An 18,386-nucleotide genomic window follows, 5' to 3' on the forward strand; every position below is an offset into this window, starting at 1 on the left:
GACCTCTGCTGGCCAGCCCCAGGGGGCACTGCAGCCCAACCCCAGCCTGGCTCTCAAGCCCTCCTTTCTGACCACCCCCCCCCAGGGGCAGTCACGCTGTCTGTCACTGCCCCGTCCCCTGTGCTCCGGCCGCACCAGCCTTGCTGCCACTGTGGGGCTGCTTCTTGCGGGCAGCGCCCCCTGCCTTCCTGGGGATCCAGGCCGGTTCCCCTCGTCTGCGTGCAGAGTTCACCGTTGTCCTGCGGTACCTTCCCAGCCCTGCTGGCGACCCGCGGCCCTGGCCCTTGAGACCTTGAGATGGATGAGCCTCCGTCAAGCCCTGGAAAAGACCCGCTGAGAGAGGGTGAGGGTCCCCCAGCCAAGGACCCCAGCCATGCCAGCAGCCATCTTGTCCAGGGTCGGCGTTGGGGGCCTCCCAGGAGACCCCAGAAACGGTGGGCAGTTTGCATTGGCTACGTCCTGTGTGCTCTGCCGAGGACCATAGGCATGGGAGGGGTGACAGGTGTCCTCTACTGGGACCCTGCCAGCCAGTGCTCCTTCCAGAGGCAGCACAGCACGGGGTCAGATTCGGCTTCAAGCCACCGGCTTTCAAAGCCTGGCCCAGCCCTTTGCCCACAGGGTGACCTCGCCTCTCTACACCCTTGGACTTTTTATTTGAAAAATGGGAGTAATAGTGCCAGCTTCTTTTACAAGAGTTCCATGAGGATCAAAGTAGAAAATGCTTGTATATAGTCTTGAAAACAGTGCCTGGCTTTCCGTGAATACTCAAATTCTTATTCGCTCACTTTTGCCAGTGTTCTTTACCCAGGGTCACACAGGTCCAATTGAGGGAAAAAGGGAAAAAGGACCAAAGTGGGGTAGGAAGACTTCAGACGGGAGGTGATGTCAGAATAGGGCTTTAAAGAATGAATAGGAGTTTGCCAGTAAGTCCAAAGGCAAAGTCTAGGGGATCTATTGAGAAGAGAGAGGGGCTACTTAAGACTGGTCCCTTCATTTCTTCATTTCTTTACTCAGCAAGCCTTTAGCAAACCCTTTCCTGTGGGGTTCCGGGGATACAAAGAGCACCCCACTAGCCAGGTAGAAACGGGTCTAGGGACAGACGGTGCTGAGCAGGGTGGTTAGGGCTGTGGTGGGGCTGCCCAGGGCGGGAGGGACACACACACTGCCCACCTGTGCCCGTTGCCCTCTGGCCCCAAGAACTGCCCCGGCTTCTCTGCCCAGCCCACGTCACCCAGGCTGGCAACCAGTCCCACCACAAAGAGGGGAGACAGGTGGTCAGACGGGGCAGAGCCCCACTGCTGCCCAGCCTGTACTGATGCGTTTACATTTCTCCCCGTAAAATGTGAGCACGTTGGCCAGGAGGACGCTGTGTGTGGAGCACGTCACACGGAGGCGAGTGTTGGCGGGTCCTCGCGGGCACCTGCTGCTCGAGCTGTGTCCCCCTCTGCGTGCACCTCTGCGCTCTCCCCCCTTCACCGCCCACCCCCCTCTCAGTGGCGCCGGGCCCTCCTTCCGTCCCACCCTGACTCCCTGTCTCCGGCTCTCCCTGGCGCCTGGCGCCTCGGCCCGTGTGCGTGGGGCGGGGCTGAGGCGGGGGCCGAGGCCTGGAGCCCATGCCTGGGCCGTGCGGTCAGCCCCGTCGGCCCGCCGCACACGGGGCTCCCGGCAGCGGGGTCTGCTGGCTGGGCTGGGGCGGGAGGCACGGCCGGCGCCTGGGCCACCGGTGTTGGGTCCGGCCCGCTCGCTGCAATATTGATGGCCCGTCAGGGCAGCCCTGATTCCTGCGCTTTCAGTTAAAAGGTTTCTGTTGTTGTAGCTTATGCAGTTGCTCTGTTGCTATGGAAACGTGACATCAAAATGACGTTTCCCGTTTAAAAGCTTTTAACTAAATTCCTGCCTGTCAGACGTAGGCCCCATTTTGAGCGCGGAGCTGCCTTCCAGGAGTGGGGCTCCCGCCCTGTGCGCAGGCCCCAGGCCCCGCCTGAGCTCTTTTAACCCCGCAGGTGCCTCCAGCATGGCGGCGGCCGAGGTGCCCGGCTACCTCGTGTCCCCGCAGACGGAGAAGCACCGGCGAGCCCGCAACTGGACGGACGCCGAGATGCGCGGCCTCATGCTCGTCTGGGAGGAGTTCTTCGACGAGCTGAAGCAGACCAAACGCAACGCCAAGGTGTACGAGAAGATGGCCAGCAAGCTGCTGGAGATGACGGGGGAGCGCCGGCTGGGCGAGGAGATCAAGATCAAGATCACCAACATGACCTTCCAGTACAGGTGGGCCCCACGTGCCGCACGCCTGCGCGCCCCCCCGTGCTCCCTGCCCGGCGCTGGCCGCTGGGGGCCATGGGGAGCCCCTCGGAGCTGAGTCGGGAAGGCCTCGTGTGGGCAGAGCCCAGCCAGCGAGATGGGGCCTGCACAAACCGTGTGCGCAGCCTCCCGTCGGAGGTGGGAAACTGAGGCCCAGCGAGGGCAGGGCTGGCACAATTCGCAGCATACCCCAGGCCCCTGCCTTGGGTGCCACGTGCAGGCGGCTCCCGCTTGGCCCACACGCACCCTCCCGCCGGGAGGGAGAACGCAGGCCGGCTGCCCAGGCGTGGCTCTGCTAAGTAGGGTGCCTGCCGTACAGACAGGGAAACCAAGGCCGGAGGTGAGAAGGAGGCTCAGCTCCCAGGCCTGCAAGTCCTGCCTGGTGCTGACACTCGGTCGTTTCCAGCAGCCGGCGGCTGGCCGCGGTCAGGGAGCAGGGTGCGTAGTAGGGCCGATGTTGGAGCCCTGGAGCTCCCAGAAGGGCCTCACCTGTGGGAGGGCCCTCACTTGTGGAAAGAAGCAGCGGGGACCCAGGCCTGGCCCTACCCCACTGTAGCCACCCTGCCCTGGCAGCCAGAAGGGAGTTGCTGAGTCAGGGCCACAGACAGGGTTCCTGGGCAGGGGAGGAGCTCTGGCATCCAGGGTGGGAGCGCGTCAGTCACTGCGTGCAGATGGCCATGGGCAGGGCAAAGGTCACAGCCATGCAGAGGGCCTTCTTGGGTGAGGCTAAGGTCACAGGTGTGGAGTCGGTCATGGTCAAGGTGAGGGTCGTGGGCAGTCTGGGGTCTCCGGGGTGAGGGTCAACCTGGAACTGGGAGCCATGGGTGGAGAGTAGCAGTGAGGGGGGTGGGCGTCAGGCATATTGGGTGGGGGTGGGCCTGTCAGTGACCCTGGAAGGGGCCCTGTCCCAGGAAAACTTGGAGTGCACCAAGCTGCTCCCAGCCTTGGCCTCCTCCTGGCACTCCTCGTGGCTGCTATGAGCAGGGGAGCAGAGGTGCAGGCCATGCTGGGTGCAGACGGGGCCTGGGTTTGCCTTGGGCACCTCGAGAGGATCCTCGCTCCCAACAGTCGGCAAGGAGCCAACCCCTGCCCTCCTGGCCTGCAGCTCCCAGCCCGTCTGGAGCCTGGGACGTGCAGAGGCCCCGCAGGGCCCCCGACAACTTCTCGTGGCCCTTGGAGGAGGGGGTCCAGAGCCTGGGTCTGTCTGAAGGTGCATTTCTGCCCACAGCCCCAGCTCCCAGGCAGGCCCAGGGGCCAGAAATGAGGCAGCCGCTAAGGGTCTGAAGGCATCCGTCACAACATAAACGATGATAAATTCCAGCCACCAGCTCGTGGCGTGAGAGGGCTGAGTTGTCTGTAGACGTGTGTGTGTGTGTCTGTCTGTCCCTGCCTCCTCCGTTCACACAGTGCATCCCTCCGTGCCTGTGAGGGGGCTGCAGAGGTGAAGCCGGCTGTTTTACCAGCTTGCCATCTGACTCAGTAATCCATGGGCTCTGATTGGTGTCTGGCCGACTCATTCATTATTTATCCTGAAAGCCTTCTTCAGAGTCCCAGGGGAGGCATTCCTTTCCACTCCTGGGGGGGGGGGGGGGGGGGCGGGTGTGCAGGGAGGCCACGAGAGATGAGGCAGCAGAGCAGGAGCCCGGGCCCTCCAGCAGGGCTCCCCTGCAGACCCTGCCGTCTGTTCCTGAGGGCGAGGGCTGCACGTGTGACACTTCAGTTTCCTGTTCCCTGAGGGGGAAACTGAGGCCTAGAGCAGAGAGGGGACTTGCCCAAGGCCACACAGCCCTTAATAGGCTGATGCTTTGATTGGTTGACTAGTTCTTTATCTGTCTCCTCTTACCCCTACCCAAAGAGCCTCCCCTACCAAAGTCTTCTCTTATTTATTCACTGTAGCTCTTTGCATATTAAGGTTGTCAGGCTAAGGAAGCCCGAGGGGGTGCCTGGGTTCCATGGAGCATGGTCTCTTGGAATACCATTCAGGGGCCTCCTGTGCGGGGCGGGGGCAGGCCTTCCCTCATTGCTCCAAGGAGCAGCCTGGCTTGAGTGGTCAGAACAAGCATAGGGGGGCTTCCAGATGGGCTAGAGGCTGGGTGTGGGCCCAAGCACAGTTCTCCACTTCCTGCGCCTGGAGTCTGTGCAGGCCTCCAGGGTGATGGACAGTAGTCCTGGGGTTGGGAGACGGAGCAGCCATGCCTCCCTCGGTGGCCTGTCCCTGGCTTTCCACCCAGGACATTCTGTATGCTGCTCCCAAGGCCACCTCCTGTAGCTGGCCTCTGCTCGCTGCCCTGAGCCACAGACCCCCTGGCCGTGTCCCACTGTGCCTATTTGCTGCTCGTTCAGAGGGTCAGCTCTATTTCAAAGACCAATGTGACCAGGGACCACACCCTGGCAGGAACCCTATGTCAGGAGACAGGAACCATCTGGTTACAGAGGTCCCTGTAGCCTGAGGGCCTCCCTACTTGGGAGGAGCATGGGGTAGGAATGTGGGGGCCACAGACTAAGGCTGGGTCTGATGGGGCAGACAGGAACACCTCCCCCCCACCCCCTCCCAAGTTATGGACTCCTTCCTGGCCTGGCCAAGGCTGCCCAGCTCTCCTGCAGCTGTGCCTCCCCATCCCCGACCTCCCAGAATTCAGCCAAGGCCTGGGGACCTGCAAGGCCTATCTGCAGGAAAGGATAGGACGCAGGGCTGGGCAGGGCTCCAGCCCATGGTAGGCAGAGCTGTGCTGTGCACACCCTTGGGCCTGGGGTCTAAGTAGGGTTGGGGGGTGTCAGGCCCAGCCCTACTGCCCCCTGATATCTTCAGCCAAGAATGTTATCTAGTCGGCTTGCTGTTTGCCAGGAGCTGGGCATTTCCTTATTAAATCCTCCCTATAGCTTGTGAGGAGTTTACTTTGCTCATCCCCATCTTACTGATGTGAAAATGGAGGCTCAGAGAGGTTAATGGACCTGCCCAAGGTCACACTGCAGAGTGGTGGAGATGAGACGCAGCTCAGGTCTATTGGACGCTGCAGACTGTGCTCTCCGGTTCCCCCTTCTGAGGCGTCCTCTTTAGGAACACACGCGTCTCACGTCATGATGTTTTACGTTTATATTATATGACACTTTGTTCCTATGTTTGCATACTTTATTATCTCTCGCAGGCTAACTACTTAAGAACAGCATTTGTTCACTGTAGGGAGCTTAGAAACTACAGAAGCGCAGGGAGAGGAATGGTACCAAACAGCCCAAGGCCCCAGCACTCATACGACCTCGCTTACATCTGGGGCGCGTGCTTCCTGTTAGCACCCACGGCAGGGTAGTCCCCCGGCCTGCCTTCTCTCCAAGTCTAATGTCTCCTTGGCCCTGGAGCCTGGCCAGTTTTTCTGGGGAGGCTGTCTGGCCACGAGTGGCTCCCCCTCATGCCCCGTGGCCCCCGGGGCCCCAGCGCCCCCCGAGCACCCCTCTGTCGGGGGCCGGGCAGGACGGGCCGGGAGCAGCTCCGTTTCTCACCCTTGGCTCTTGTGTCTCTCGTTTCAGGAAATTAAAATGCATGACAGATAGCGAGTCCGTCCCGCCCGACTGGCCCTATTACCTAGCCATTGATAGGATTCTGGCCAAGGTCCCCGAGTCCTGTGATGGCAAACTGCCGGACAGCCAGCAGCCGGGGCCCTCCACGTCCCAGACCGAGGCGTCCCTGTCGCCGTCTGCTAAATCCACCCCTCTGTACTTACCGTATAACCAGTGCTCCTACGAAGGCCGCTTCCAGGATGATCGCTCCGACACCTCCTCCAGCTTACTGTCCCTTAAGTTCAGGTAGTGTGTGTCTTCCTTCCCCGCCCCCACCACCAGCAGGGGCCAGGGAAGGGGCCGGGTGCCGTGAGGGCCGGCTGATCTTCCGCCGCAGAGGACTAGGTGGTATGCAAGTGCCTCCCGGGCCAGAGAGGCTTCAGACCAGGCTGGCCTTAGACAGGGAGGCCTCAGGCAGGGAGGGCTCAGATGGGGAGGACTCAGGCAGAGAGGCTGGCCTCAGACGGGGAGGCTGACCTCAGACGGGGAGGCTGACCTAAGATGGGGAGGCTGGCCTCAGACGGGGAGGACTCAGGCAAGGAGGCTGGCCTCAGACAGGGAGGCTGACCTCAGACGGGGAGGCCTCAGGCAGGGAGGCTGGCCTCAGACGGGGAGGCTGGCCTCAGACGAGGAAGCTGGCCTCAGACGGGGAGGCTGGCATCAGACGGGGAGGCTGGCCTCAGACAGGCTGACCTCAGACGGGGAGGCCTCAGACAGGGAGGCTGGCCTCAGATGGGGAGGCCTCAGGCAGGGAGGCTGGCCTCAGACGGGGAGGCTGACCTAAGACGGGGAGGCTGGCCTCAGACGGGGAGGCCTCAGACAGGGAGGCTGACCTCAGACGGGGAGGCTGGCCTCAGACAGGGAGGCTGACCTCAGACGGGGAGGCTGGCCTCAGATGGGGAGGCTGGCATCAGACGGGGAGGCTGGCCTCAGACAGGGAGGCTGACCTCAGACGGGGAGGCTGGCCTCAGATGGGGAGGCTGGCATCAGATGGGGAGGCTGTCCTCAGACGGGGAGGACTCAGGCAGGGAGGCTAGCCTCAGACGGGGAGGCTGGCCTCAGATGGGGAAGCCTCAGGCAGGGAGGGCTCAGATGGGGAGGACTCAGGCAGAGAGGCTGGCCTCCAATGGGGAGGACTCAGACAGGGAAGCTGGCCTCAGACGGGGAGGCCTCAGACAAGGAGCCTGGCCTCAGACAGGGAGGCCTCAACAGGGAGGCTGGCCTCAGACGGGGAGGCTGGCCCCAGGCGGGGAGGCTGACCTCAGATGGGGAGGGCTCAGATGGGGAGGACTCCAGCAGGGAGGCTGACCTCAGACGGGGAAGCCTCAGACCAGAGAGGCTTCAGACCAGGCCAGCCTCAGATGGGGAGGCCTTAGATGGGGAGGCCTCAGACCGGGCTGGCCTCAGACAGGAGGCCTCGCACAGGGAAGTGTCAGACAGGGAGGCAGTTGGTACTGAAGTACAGGCCGTCCTGTCCATAGTCTGGGTTCATCTGGCTCCATCAATTTCTAGCTGTGTGGAAAGTCCTTGACCTCTCTGGGCCTCAGTCTCCCTTTGTAAAATGGGGATAAATCAGTACTTTCTCCGAGGATGGCTGTGAGTGTCAGAAGAGAGAACAGATTCAGGTGTGGGGCCTGGCACATGGAGGGAGACCAAGTGCCCTCCAGTTTCTGGCTTCCGGGCTTTCCCTCACCCCCAAGCAGACCCTGCCCTGGGGTCTCCTCCCTATCCTCGCCAGGCTGGCTGGTCTTCTCAGAACCAGGGAGGGGTATTGGGCTGAGCCTCCAGAATGTGCTCAGAAGCTGGTTCAGCGGGCATGCCTGTCCCCTCTGCTGTCCATCACAGACTTCCTGCTTGGCCAGCACTGGCCACGTGAGCCTGCCCTCGAGATGCCCACAGGAGGCTGGGGGACCAGAGGAGGGGACATTTGGTTGGGGTGGGCTCTCACGAGTGGATAGGAGTTGGCCAGTTGGGGAAGAAAACAGGAGGAGTGTAGGTTTGAGTTATGGCCCTGCCTCTCCCCTCAGCCCTGGCCTTGGCCTTCAGGTCTGCCCATCAGGGGTGATGGGAGGAGGCAACTCTTCAGTTGGTCCGGGGTCCCTTCCCTGGAGGGAACTTCTCAGCAAAGACCCCAGACAAAAATGCCTTTGTGGATAGCCAGACAGAATCAGTTGGGAAACCTGAGATTTTTGGCCCATGTTTCCACGGAATGACCCCAGTTCCCAGATTCCCTACTGCCTCAGACACTGCCCCTAATTTCTAATTAGGGCTGGGACATGGGGACCGCTTCCTCGCCCCTGAGGTCTGCTGGGGCATCGCTCTGCTGAGGAGCATGGGGCCCCGGCTAGGGGACCAGCAAGGCCCTAGGGACGGGTGGGGTTGGGCCAGTTCAGCCAGGGATGCTTGCCTCCCCTGGCGGAGGGCGCAGGGCACGGCCGTGGTCACCTTCACCTCCCTGTGCGCTAGAGGCTCCAGTGCCAGGCTTCCCGGGAGAAGCCACCCTGCCCACACCCCCTCCGGCCCTGCCTTCCTCGTCTCTCGCCCCTCCCACCCCCCTCCGCCACCCCGTGTGGCCTCTACCCCTGAGCCCCATACCAGGCCCGCACCCCCTCCGGCCCTGCCTTCCTCATCTCTTGCCCCTCCCCCCCCCCCCCCCCCCCCCCCCCCGCCGCCCCGTGTGGCCTCTACCCCTGGGCCCCATACCAGGCCCGCACCCCCTCCCGCCCTGCCTTCCTCATCTCTCGCCCCTCCCCCACCCCCCACCCCCCACCCCCCCCCCCGCCGCCCCGTGTGGCCTCTACCCCTGAGCCCCATACCAGGCCCGCACCCCCCAGCCACCCAGGCTGGGACTCGGGTCACTGGCTGTGCCCACGGCCCCTTGCTGTCCCTGCGGGCGGGCTCCGGCCCCTCCTCGCGAGCTGCACGGGGCGGCCCCAGGCGGGTGCGCGGCTCAGCCCCCCTCGGGGCCTCCTCCGTGGCCGCCTGTCCGCGAGGCGGTGGGGGGGAGGGGCGGGCGGGGCCCCTGGTGCCCGGAGCGCGCGGCCCGCCGTCCACACGCTGGCGCTGTCCCTCCAGGTCGGACGCGCGGCCCGGGAAGAAGCGCAAGGTGCAGAACTGCCACCTGCGGAAGAAGAAGCTGCGGCTGCTGGAGGCCATGCTGGAGGAGCAGCGCCGGCTGAGCCGCGCCGTGGAGGACGCGTGCCAGGAGGTGCGCCGCGTGCTGGACCGCCAGAACCTGCTGCAGGTGCAGGGCCTGCAGCTGCAGGAGCGCATGATGAGCCTGCTGGAGAAGATGATCGCCAAGTCCGGCGTCTAGGCCGCCCGGCCCGCGGGGAGCGCCCCGGGGCTGCCCCTGGCTCGGACGGACGCGGGCCGGCCCCCCGGTGAGAACCTCCCGGAGGCTGTCCTCCCGTACGGTCACTGTCGGTGGCCCTTGACACGGCTTTGGGTATTACACGTGGGGTCTCGTTCCTGCCGGAAGTCATTTCCAAAGCTCGCGCGGAGCACGCCAGGCCGGTCGACTGCAAAACCGAAGCCAAGGGAAGCGGCTTAGTGGCGGCTTTGTGCCCGGGACGGAACCTCTCCAAGGGGCGACGGCTGTCCTCGCGCTCACGGGGTCTGCTGCCCACCTCCTAGGATGGGCTCCGACGGTGGAGCCGACCCCAGACGGCCGCTGCATCCCTCTTCCCCGGGGCGTCAGGCCTCCCCGTGAGGACGCCGGCGAAGCAATGACGGCTGTCCACGTGCACCACGCCGCCCGGTTTTCCAGGCCCAGGGATGTCGTGCTGACGGGGCAGAGCCCGGGCCTCAGGCACTCGCCCTCCAGCCGGGGAGGCAAACGAGTGAAGACGGGAAGGACGGGAGAGCGGGTTGTGGTCAGCGCTGGACGGGAAAGGCTGTCCCCGAGCGTGAGGAGCGGTGGCGCCCCAACCACCAGCGGGAGCAACCAGATTCCAGGAGCCCCGGACCGCGCGACTGGGCCGCAGAGGCACGGGGAGCTTTCGCGTGCCGTGCTGGCTGTGGTGCTCTGGGTCCGGACCCGCGGTGCAGGGACGAGCTGGGGGTGGCGGGGTCCAGAGCTGCAACGTAGAGCTCACCTCCCCTGCCTCTGCCCTTTCACCAGCAGGAAAACCTGTCCAGACGCTTCTCTGCTGAATTGCTCCTAAGTCTTGTTGGCTCCTTGGGCTTTTGGTCCCTGGCTGCACAGGGTGCTGGGCACAGGACCGTCTGGTTCACCCCTGGGACCAGCCTGTCGCTGCCCACACAACAGGGCTCTGAGGAGACGTGGCAGGTGGGTTAGGGCAAGTGCGGTGGTTTCCCTTACGGTCTAGAAAATCTCCTTCTGGCTGCTCCTGGGCAGACGGGTGGGGGTGGGGGCCGAAAGCAGAGGTCCTGCCAGGAGGCTGTCACCATGATTTCGGTGTGACAGTGACCAGCTTATCTGAAGTCAGCCGCCCGTGGCCGCCCGCGTGGTGCAGAGGCCAGCCCTCGGCCTGGCTGCGGTGAGGGAGACGCTGGGTGTTCTGTGGAGCCCAGAGGGCAGAGCCAGACTGGCAGGACGCCCCCTGCTCAGCCGCCTCGGGGACCTCCCCGGAGTGCGCGTGCCGTGGACTCAAACCATATTGCTTTGGTACTGAAGGCAGCGGTCTGGCGAACGTTCACAGGCGGCTCTGCTGAAGCGCAGACTTGCCAGTTCGCACGGTGTCTGCGTTCCCACCGAGGCCGGTTCGGCTACCGGCGTGACGTCGCTGGACCCACGTGGGAGAGATCCGCACAGAGCAGGCCCCGGCACCCCGCGGCAGAGGAGAACCTGGGGGGTCTCATGCTGAAGACCTGAGTGGGGGGCATGCCCACCGGAACCCACCAGTCTCTGAGACGAGATCCTGCCGCGAGAACTCAGCTGTTTCGCAAACACCGAGGACAGAACCCCGTCAGAGCGGCCGTGCCAGAGGGGCGGCCGTGCTGGCTCCGTGGTTGTGACGTGTCAGCGTGTCGGTAACTGCGGGGCAGCAGGCGCAGTTCTGCGTTTGTGTTTAGAGATAATTTGCACTTTTTCCCAGCTCCCTCTCTGAGTGGGGGGTCAGTGCTGTTTCTGTGTCTTGCCGAGTGGGCACTGCCCACCTGTCCCGTGGGCTGGAGCGGAATCCGGACGGTCAGCGGAACTCAGCTATAGGACCGCGTGGGCCACGCCCTTCCTGGACAGCGTGTCCTCGGCGAGTTTCTGATTTGTTCTGTAGTTACTGGTCCGTGAAGGGGGGGAAAGTGGCCGTATCGGTAAACGCTAAGCTATTTGACAAGATTCAGCGAAACAACATGTTAACACTGAAAACAAGTCAGGAACCAGGAACTAATAACTAACTGTTATTAGTTAGCGTTGACGTTGATAGCTGATGCATTAAGACAAATGAGCAGGATGAGAGATGAAACGAAGAAATGAAAATTACCTTATTTTCAGGTGAGATCTTTGTATGCCCAGAAAGCCAAACATACAGATCAGGAGCTCTGTAAACTACCCTGACCCTGTGGCATCCGAGACTGGAGCATTCCATGCACGGTCATGACTGAGAACTACAGGGAATCTGTGAGTGAGTTTAACCAGAAAGGTGCAGGATCGACAGGAAGAAAACTGCGATTTATTGTTAAATCTGAAACGGTTCCTGAGCATGTGGGGAAACGGCATACTCCTCCAAGTTCCAGAATAAAGTGTCATCACTTTGTTAGTATAATTCCAACTATATTTTCAATAACGTTGTGGTTTTCTCTTTGTTTTGAAATGGAAGAAAATAGTTTTGAGCTCATATGAAAACCGAGAGGGGCAAAGGGCCTGAGGCCAAAGACGGTGAGGAGGCGTGCTCGGCCTCATGTAGCGCCAGGTAATGCGGAATAAAACCGGAGTGAGCCTTCCATTAGTGGTTGAAGCTGGAAAACGTGGGGACGTGGAGACGCACACCCTGGCAGGGGCAGTGGGAACTGGTACAAATGCTCGGGAGCAGCTGGGCCTCACCCCGCACAGCTGAGGCCACGCAGGCCCGCCGCGGCCCCAGCGCTCTCGGGGGCCCTCCACGCATGCCAGGGATTGAAGGCCTCAGAGCTTCTGTCCGCGTGCCATCTAACCGCCAGCATTAACACCCCATAGATGACCTTATTAGAAATTAGACCTGAGACTTAAAAGATCTTAGTCCTTTCAAGATAACAATAAACCCATGACATGCTAACATAAATAACAATCGCGGGAAAAATGTATTTTCCAAAACAAAAGGTTTTAGCGTTTTCCAAAACAAAAGAGTGGCGTTGTGTCACATACCCTCAAATATCCGGCCTGAGAGAAGCCAGCTCCACACTCAGTCTGCTGCGGGATGTGGCTCGGCTGTAAGTGTGCAAGTGTCTGTGGAAAATCCAGGGTCACACGGATAGGTGTTTGAAAAAGCAAGAGATCTTCTTCTTGTTTTTTTTTTTTTTTTTTTTGTAAGTTTATTTATTTTGAGAGAGAGAGAGAGAGAGCATGAGTAGAGGAGGGGCAGAGAGAGAGAATCGCAAGCAGGCCCTGCGCTGTCCGCGCAGAGCCCAATCGGGGCTCGAACCCACAAACCGTGAGATCATGACCTGAGCCGAAACCAAAAGTCAGACGCTCAACTGGCTGAGCCCCCCAGGCGACCAATAAAAACGACGGATCTTCTAATAACGTGTATGGATCACGCGGACATTCTTTCCCGGCAGGACCCCCACAGGCTTGTTGAGACGTGGAATCAGCCTATCACGAGCCGGCAGAGCTGTGTCGCAGCAGCAGCCATCCGTCCGTCTCGCGCTTTGGCGGATTATCATTCGCCATGCTTCTGGAACACCGTGCGTTAGGCATTTGGAAAATACTGGTTCACCGAGTTATGCCCATCTTCTTCGCCGACCCAGTGCATTAAACATCCTCGAAAACTCACTTTTGTCACTGGCGGGGTCACGCTCACAGCGAAGCCTTTCCTGTGGGACGTTAAGCTCATGGTGGTGGATGCAAGTCTTTCTGGCCTTGGTGTGAAAGCTAGACGTTTCCATCGGTCACCATGTGAGTTGGTTTCCTTTTGAAGGGACAGCTCCCTTTGCTCACTTCCAAGAGAATGTCCACCAGGTGCCCACGTCCTTCTCTCAAGCGAAAGTTGAGTTCCAGTGAGAAATGTTTTCAGCTATATTTCAGCTGGCAGCTGGAACATTCCGCAGGTGCTTCTCCCAGACGTCGACACAGGGGTGGACAGGAGTGTATTACACGTACTATCCATGTGTCACAAGGAATATTAAAAGGATCCAGATTTAATAAAATTGAGTAATTTCTTACTGCCTCACCAGGGTCACTCTTCAGGGAAATTGGCGTTTTCTGTGGAGAGCATGTGGCGGGAGGGAGGTGCCCGCCCTGATTCTTGCTGAGGACCCAGCCATTGGACCCACGCTGCCAATCCCAACATGCTGAAAACAGCAGGGGACATTTTTCTTTCGTGATAATGGAGAATAATCCGGGCCTCAGGGACACTCGGGGGTCCACAGGCCACAGATCGAGAACTGCCCTAGGGAGGCCGGAGTGGGCGCGAGGCCACCGGGACAAGAATATGTGCCGGATCGCATCCTAGGATGCTCCCGAGTGTCGCACAGCTGGGGCAGGGGTGAGGAGGTGGGCCGCGGCCAGTGTGTGTGTGTTCTCCCCATACCTGAAAGTCCCCGTGGGTGGGCTGGTCCCCTGAGAGTGCTCAGAAGGAGGCCCTGCTCCCCTCTACCTAAGAGCGCTTCTGACCGCTGTGTGCCAGGAGCAGGGGAGTAGTTGGGTGTAAATCAGATCAAAATCCCTGTTCTTACAGGCTTTACGGCGGGAGGTGGAGGGGGGGACGCCCTCAGCAGACAAAATGGTCAGCGCCTGAGAGAGAAATAGGCCCCGAGGGGCTTCTGGATCGCAATGCACCGGCAGAGAGAAAGCCTGCGTGCAGCGAGCCAGGCTGGGGCGGGCGTTCGGTGAGGCGGGAGCCCACATTTTCCCGCCAGGGAAGCAGGGTCGACGTGCTGTCCTGGTTTCCACTGGGAGTCAGGTCCCCGTCGGGAGTCCCCACGCCGACTGGCTGGGCGGGGACCCCCAGGCACCGGCTCTGAGTCAGCTGCTGTCTCCAGGCTGAGCGAACGCGGCCGAGACACCTGGCGGGGCTCGTGAGGGACGGTGTTACACCCAGACCTGGCCCAGGTCCGTCTCTGGTGGGCCCAGTGGGACCCCGCACCCACCCGAGGTCGCCTACCCACTTCCTGAAGGTTCTTTGGGCCAAAGAACAGGCCCAATCCCCCAGTGGCCCCAGAACCACCTTACTTTCCAAAACTGAAGCCCCGACCGGGGCGGGAGTGTGGATCCCTGGAGCGTCTCCGTTCAGTTTCGGAGGCAGATGAGTCTCGAGGACAACAGGGGGCTCTGTCAGCTCGGTCAGGGGGAGGCACCTTTGCAGCTGCTGTTGCACGTGAGGCCTGTTGACTGGAGCAGGTCAGCAGCCCACAGCCCGCACTTTCCTCCCAGGCAGTGTCTGTCCCCTGCCACTTCCGTCTCCAGGGACCTCCCCCATCTTGTCCTCCACCGGTCAGAGCAGGGGAAGAGGAGGGGGCGGGTGCACGGACCTCTTGTGGAACCACACATGCACGTCGGAAGAGGAGGGAGGAGAGAACCTGGGAGGGTGCAGGGCCATCTCCCCAGGGGCTTGTGGGGCGTCCGTGGCCCGGGCCACGTCAGGAGGGCCCTCCAGAGCAACAGCCACTCGCTGGGGTGAGGGCACGGGGTGCGTTGACCCTCTGTGGGGTTGGGCAGCCACACGCCCCTCATTCTACATCCTTCGGACGTTCCGACCACAGCTGAGAGGAGTCGTGGCCGACCCACTCCAGGACGTGGCAGAGGAGGCCCTGTGCTTCAGGAAGTGGCCACACCATCCTTGGAAGCTTACTGTTCTCCTTTGGACACAGCTCTTGTGCGTGTCCCTCTGAGCCAGAGTTTCTGACCCTCGTGTGGCCCTCGGAACTACTGCTGGTCTCCAGTGAACTCTTCTTGGTCACCTGACGTGTGTGTGACGTGGTCGGAGTGAGGAGCTGGCCTGCACAGCGCGTCTGTCCCCATCCAGGCTTTGTCCCTCAACACAGCTCCGAACCGTCCTGTTCAGGGTCACAGCACACGCTCACAGGAGCCCCGTGTTACCGCAGACGAGCGCCCTCCTCCCCTGTAAGGGCAGCACCACGGTCTGTGGGTGGCGGCCGTGGCTTCACGGGCTGATCGTCCTGTTCCAGGCTTTCTGTAGGCAGTGGCGCGGGGGGTGTCCCCGAGTGTGCTTGTGCACCCTAGCACACAGTTTTTAAGTCAGACAAGATAGTTAACTTGAGGGGGGGACAAGTCGAGCACAAAAGCCCCCACATTCTGCTCCATGGCTCCCATGCGAGGGAGGGGCCCGGTTCACGTCTCCCACGCAGAGCCGTGCCACAGCGCCGTGCGTGGGCAAGCCTGTCCCTCCACTGCTACTCTTGGAATCTTTCTTAACGGCAAATCGCCCAGGGGCGCCAGGCTGGCTCAGTCGGTACAGTGTGTGGCTTGCGATCTCCAGGTCGTGAGTTCAAGCCCCACGTTGGGTGTAGAGACTGCTAAAAGTTAAATAAATAAATAAGTAAATAAATAAACAAACAAACTTCAAAAACGAGCAAATAAATTGCCCCAAAACGCGTGTGTCTACATCTCCAGTCTGTGTTCCGTCCCTTATCAGTGATTTCTATTTTTGTGGCAACACATACTGTCTTAACCACTGTAAGTCTTGAGCTCTGATACAATAAATCTTTCGGCTGTGCTGTTCTTTCTATAAACTGGATATTTGGACTCCTTAGCATTTCCCCGTGATTTTTTAAGTGTAGCAAAATGCACGTAAGATAAAACCTGTTTTGGCCACGTTAGGTGTCCAGTGCAGTGGCAGGAAGTACGTTCCCGTTGTGAGCATCCCCAGCCTCCGCCTACAGAGCCTTCCCTGACTGACACCCTGTCCCCACTGAACAACACCTTCCCCTTCTCTCCCAGCCCCTGACACCCTGCGCCCTGCTTCCCGTCTGGGAAGCTGACTCCTCGGGGGGCTTCCCGTGAGCACGGTCGTACGGTGTCTGTACTTTCGTGTCTGACTTGTTTCGCTCAGCAGGTGCACCAGTTTGGATTCCCCCCCACACACAGTGCACGAGGCTCCCTTTTCTCCACGTCCTCACCAACACGGCTGCTTTCTTATCTTTTTGAGGATAGCCATTCTGACGGGTGAGGTGGCATCTCATTGTGGTTTTGATTGGCATTTCCCTGAGATTAGTGATGTCGAGCATCTTCTCATGTTGGCCATCTGTGTGTCTTCTTTGGAAAAATATCTGCCCAGATTTCCTGCCCATTTTAAAAAAAATTTTTTTTTAACGTTAATTTATTTTTGAGACAGAGAGAGACAGAGCATGAACAGGGGAGGAGCAGAGAGAGAGGGAGACACAGAATCTGAAACAGGCTCCAGGCTCTGAGTTGTCAGCACAGAGCCCGGCGCGGGGCTCGAACTCATGGACCACGAGATCGTGACCTGAGCCGAAGTCGGACGCTTAACCGACTGAGCCACCCAGGCACCCCTCCTGCCCATTTTTTAATTCGATTGTGTTTTCAATTCAGCTGTAGCTAGCAAGTATTTTTATGCAATAAATTCCTATGCGTGATATTGCAGGATCAAAAGGACAGGAATTGTCCAAAATGCCTTCACAAGATGCTATCTGAACTCTGTCAAACCCTAAAAAAGATGAAAACGTCCCTGAACCAACGTGTCTGAACCAACCAAAGCCTTAATATCAACCTGATTTAAAAAAAATAATAATACAAAGCAGGAAGATAAAGTGAAAATTCTAAGTAAAATATTAGCAAACATAAGACACGCACCACCGAGTACGCCTTCTTTCAGGAAAGTGGGGGACTTTGCTGTCAGAGAACCGCCCACAGAATTCACCAAACCCACCGAATCGGCATGGGGGAGGTCAGCGGATTGCATCACGAAGACGGCCCCTTGAAAAGCTCCCCGCATACCAGGACCTGCAGGAAGACGGACACAGATGACGAGACCACCCCAACCAGCAAAGGAGAGACAGCTACACCCAGTAGGACTGTCACTGTGGGTCAGCATCAGCCAAGGACAAAGTCACGGTGCAAATGCTGGAAAAGGAGAGGCAATGATTCTCTCTTTTTGCTAGTGACATGATTGTAAAACCAAGAAACCTGAAAGAAAAATTAAAAAAAAAAAAAAACACTGCTAGATTAATAAGAGACAAGTATATAAAATTAATACATAAAATTCCTTTCTCTATATTATCAATAACCAGTTAGAAATGGGAAGACTCCCACTCATAACAACAAAAGCTATGAAATGCTCATGAATAAATGAAACCGGAGAGGACTCTAGTCACATTAAAGAATAGAAAGGACACCTGAACAAAGGTGTGGAACTGCATCCCTGGGTGGAGGGCATCTCTGGGGAAAAGGATGTCTCTGAGGGGGGATGTCCCTTGTGGGGGAGGATGTCCCTGGGGGAAAGGAAGTCTCTGGACGGGGGATGTCTCTGCGGGGGGGGATGTCCCTTAGGGGGGAGGATTCTGGGGGGGAGGTATGTTCTTGGAGGGGGGAGAACATCCTGATGGAGGGGAGGACATCCCTGGAGGATGTCCCTGGGAGGGAAGACAGTCTTGGCATGAGGATGTCCCTGGGTGAGACGTCCCTGCGGGGGGTAGGATGTCCCTATTGGGGGGAATGTCCCTGGGAGTTAAGACATCCTTGGGCAGGGAGGATGTCCCTGGGGGGAAGGACACCCTTGGGGGAAGGACATCTCTGGGGGGATGTCCCTAGGGGGGAAGGATGTCCCTGTTGGAGGGGATGTCCCTAGGGGGGAAGGACATTTTGGGATGAGGACGTCCCTGGTGGGATGTCCCTGGGGGGAGTGGACTTCCCTGGGGGGAGGATGTCCCTGGAGGGGTAAGACATCCTTGTGGGGAGGACATCCGGAGGGGAGATGTCCCTGTGGGGAATCTTGCCTGAAACGACACGTTCTTTGTCTCCCCACTCGTGCACACGAAGGGAAGTCATTCCATCTTGTGCAGTGCTTGGACTCCTTTCTGAGATGAGATGCTGCCCGATTCATGAATCATCACGTAAAGCCAATTAGCTCTTCAAATGTACTCAGTTGAGTTTTGTTTTTTCATAGATAGCACCAAGCACACGGGGCCACGTGGACTTGCCTTGGAGAGAGACCAGCCTTGGTGGGCAAAGATCCAGAACAGGCCAACTCCCTCGGGACTTGGGATCTGACAGACAGGAGACCCACACGTCCAACGTTCGGTGATAAGCGGTTGCATGTAACAGGCCAGGGAACAGGGACAAATCTCTCATAACCTTCTACCGGGTTGATTTCAGGTGGATTAAAGATTTAAATGTGAAAAGTGGGAAGCTTCTAGAAGAAATTTTGGAAGCACATGTGACCCTGGGGCCAAGACCT

The 18,386-nt window shown here is 59.5% G+C and overlaps 1 protein-coding gene across 1 annotated transcript; it reads left to right on the forward strand.

Moving 5' to 3' along the window:
• Window positions 1-1,678: 1,678 nt before the first annotated feature.
• Window positions 1,679-13,387, forward strand: MSANTD1 (Myb/SANT DNA binding domain containing 1). Its single transcript, XM_078446346.2, has 3 exons — window positions 1,679-2,268; window positions 5,824-6,099; window positions 8,929-13,387. Exons 1-3 carry the CDS (start codon window positions 2,015-2,017, stop codon window positions 9,167-9,169), a joined length of 771 nt encoding a protein of 256 aa, XP_078302472.1. The 5' UTR covers window positions 1,679-2,014; the 3' UTR covers window positions 9,170-13,387.
• The last annotated feature ends 4,999 nt before the right edge of the window (window positions 13,388-18,386 follow it).

This window comes from Panthera onca, chromosome B1 (assembly GCF_046562875.1).
Source record: "Panthera onca isolate mPanOnc1 chromosome B1, mPanOnc1 haplotype 2, whole genome shotgun sequence".
NCBI lineage: Eukaryota > Metazoa > Chordata > Mammalia > Carnivora > Felidae > Panthera > Panthera onca.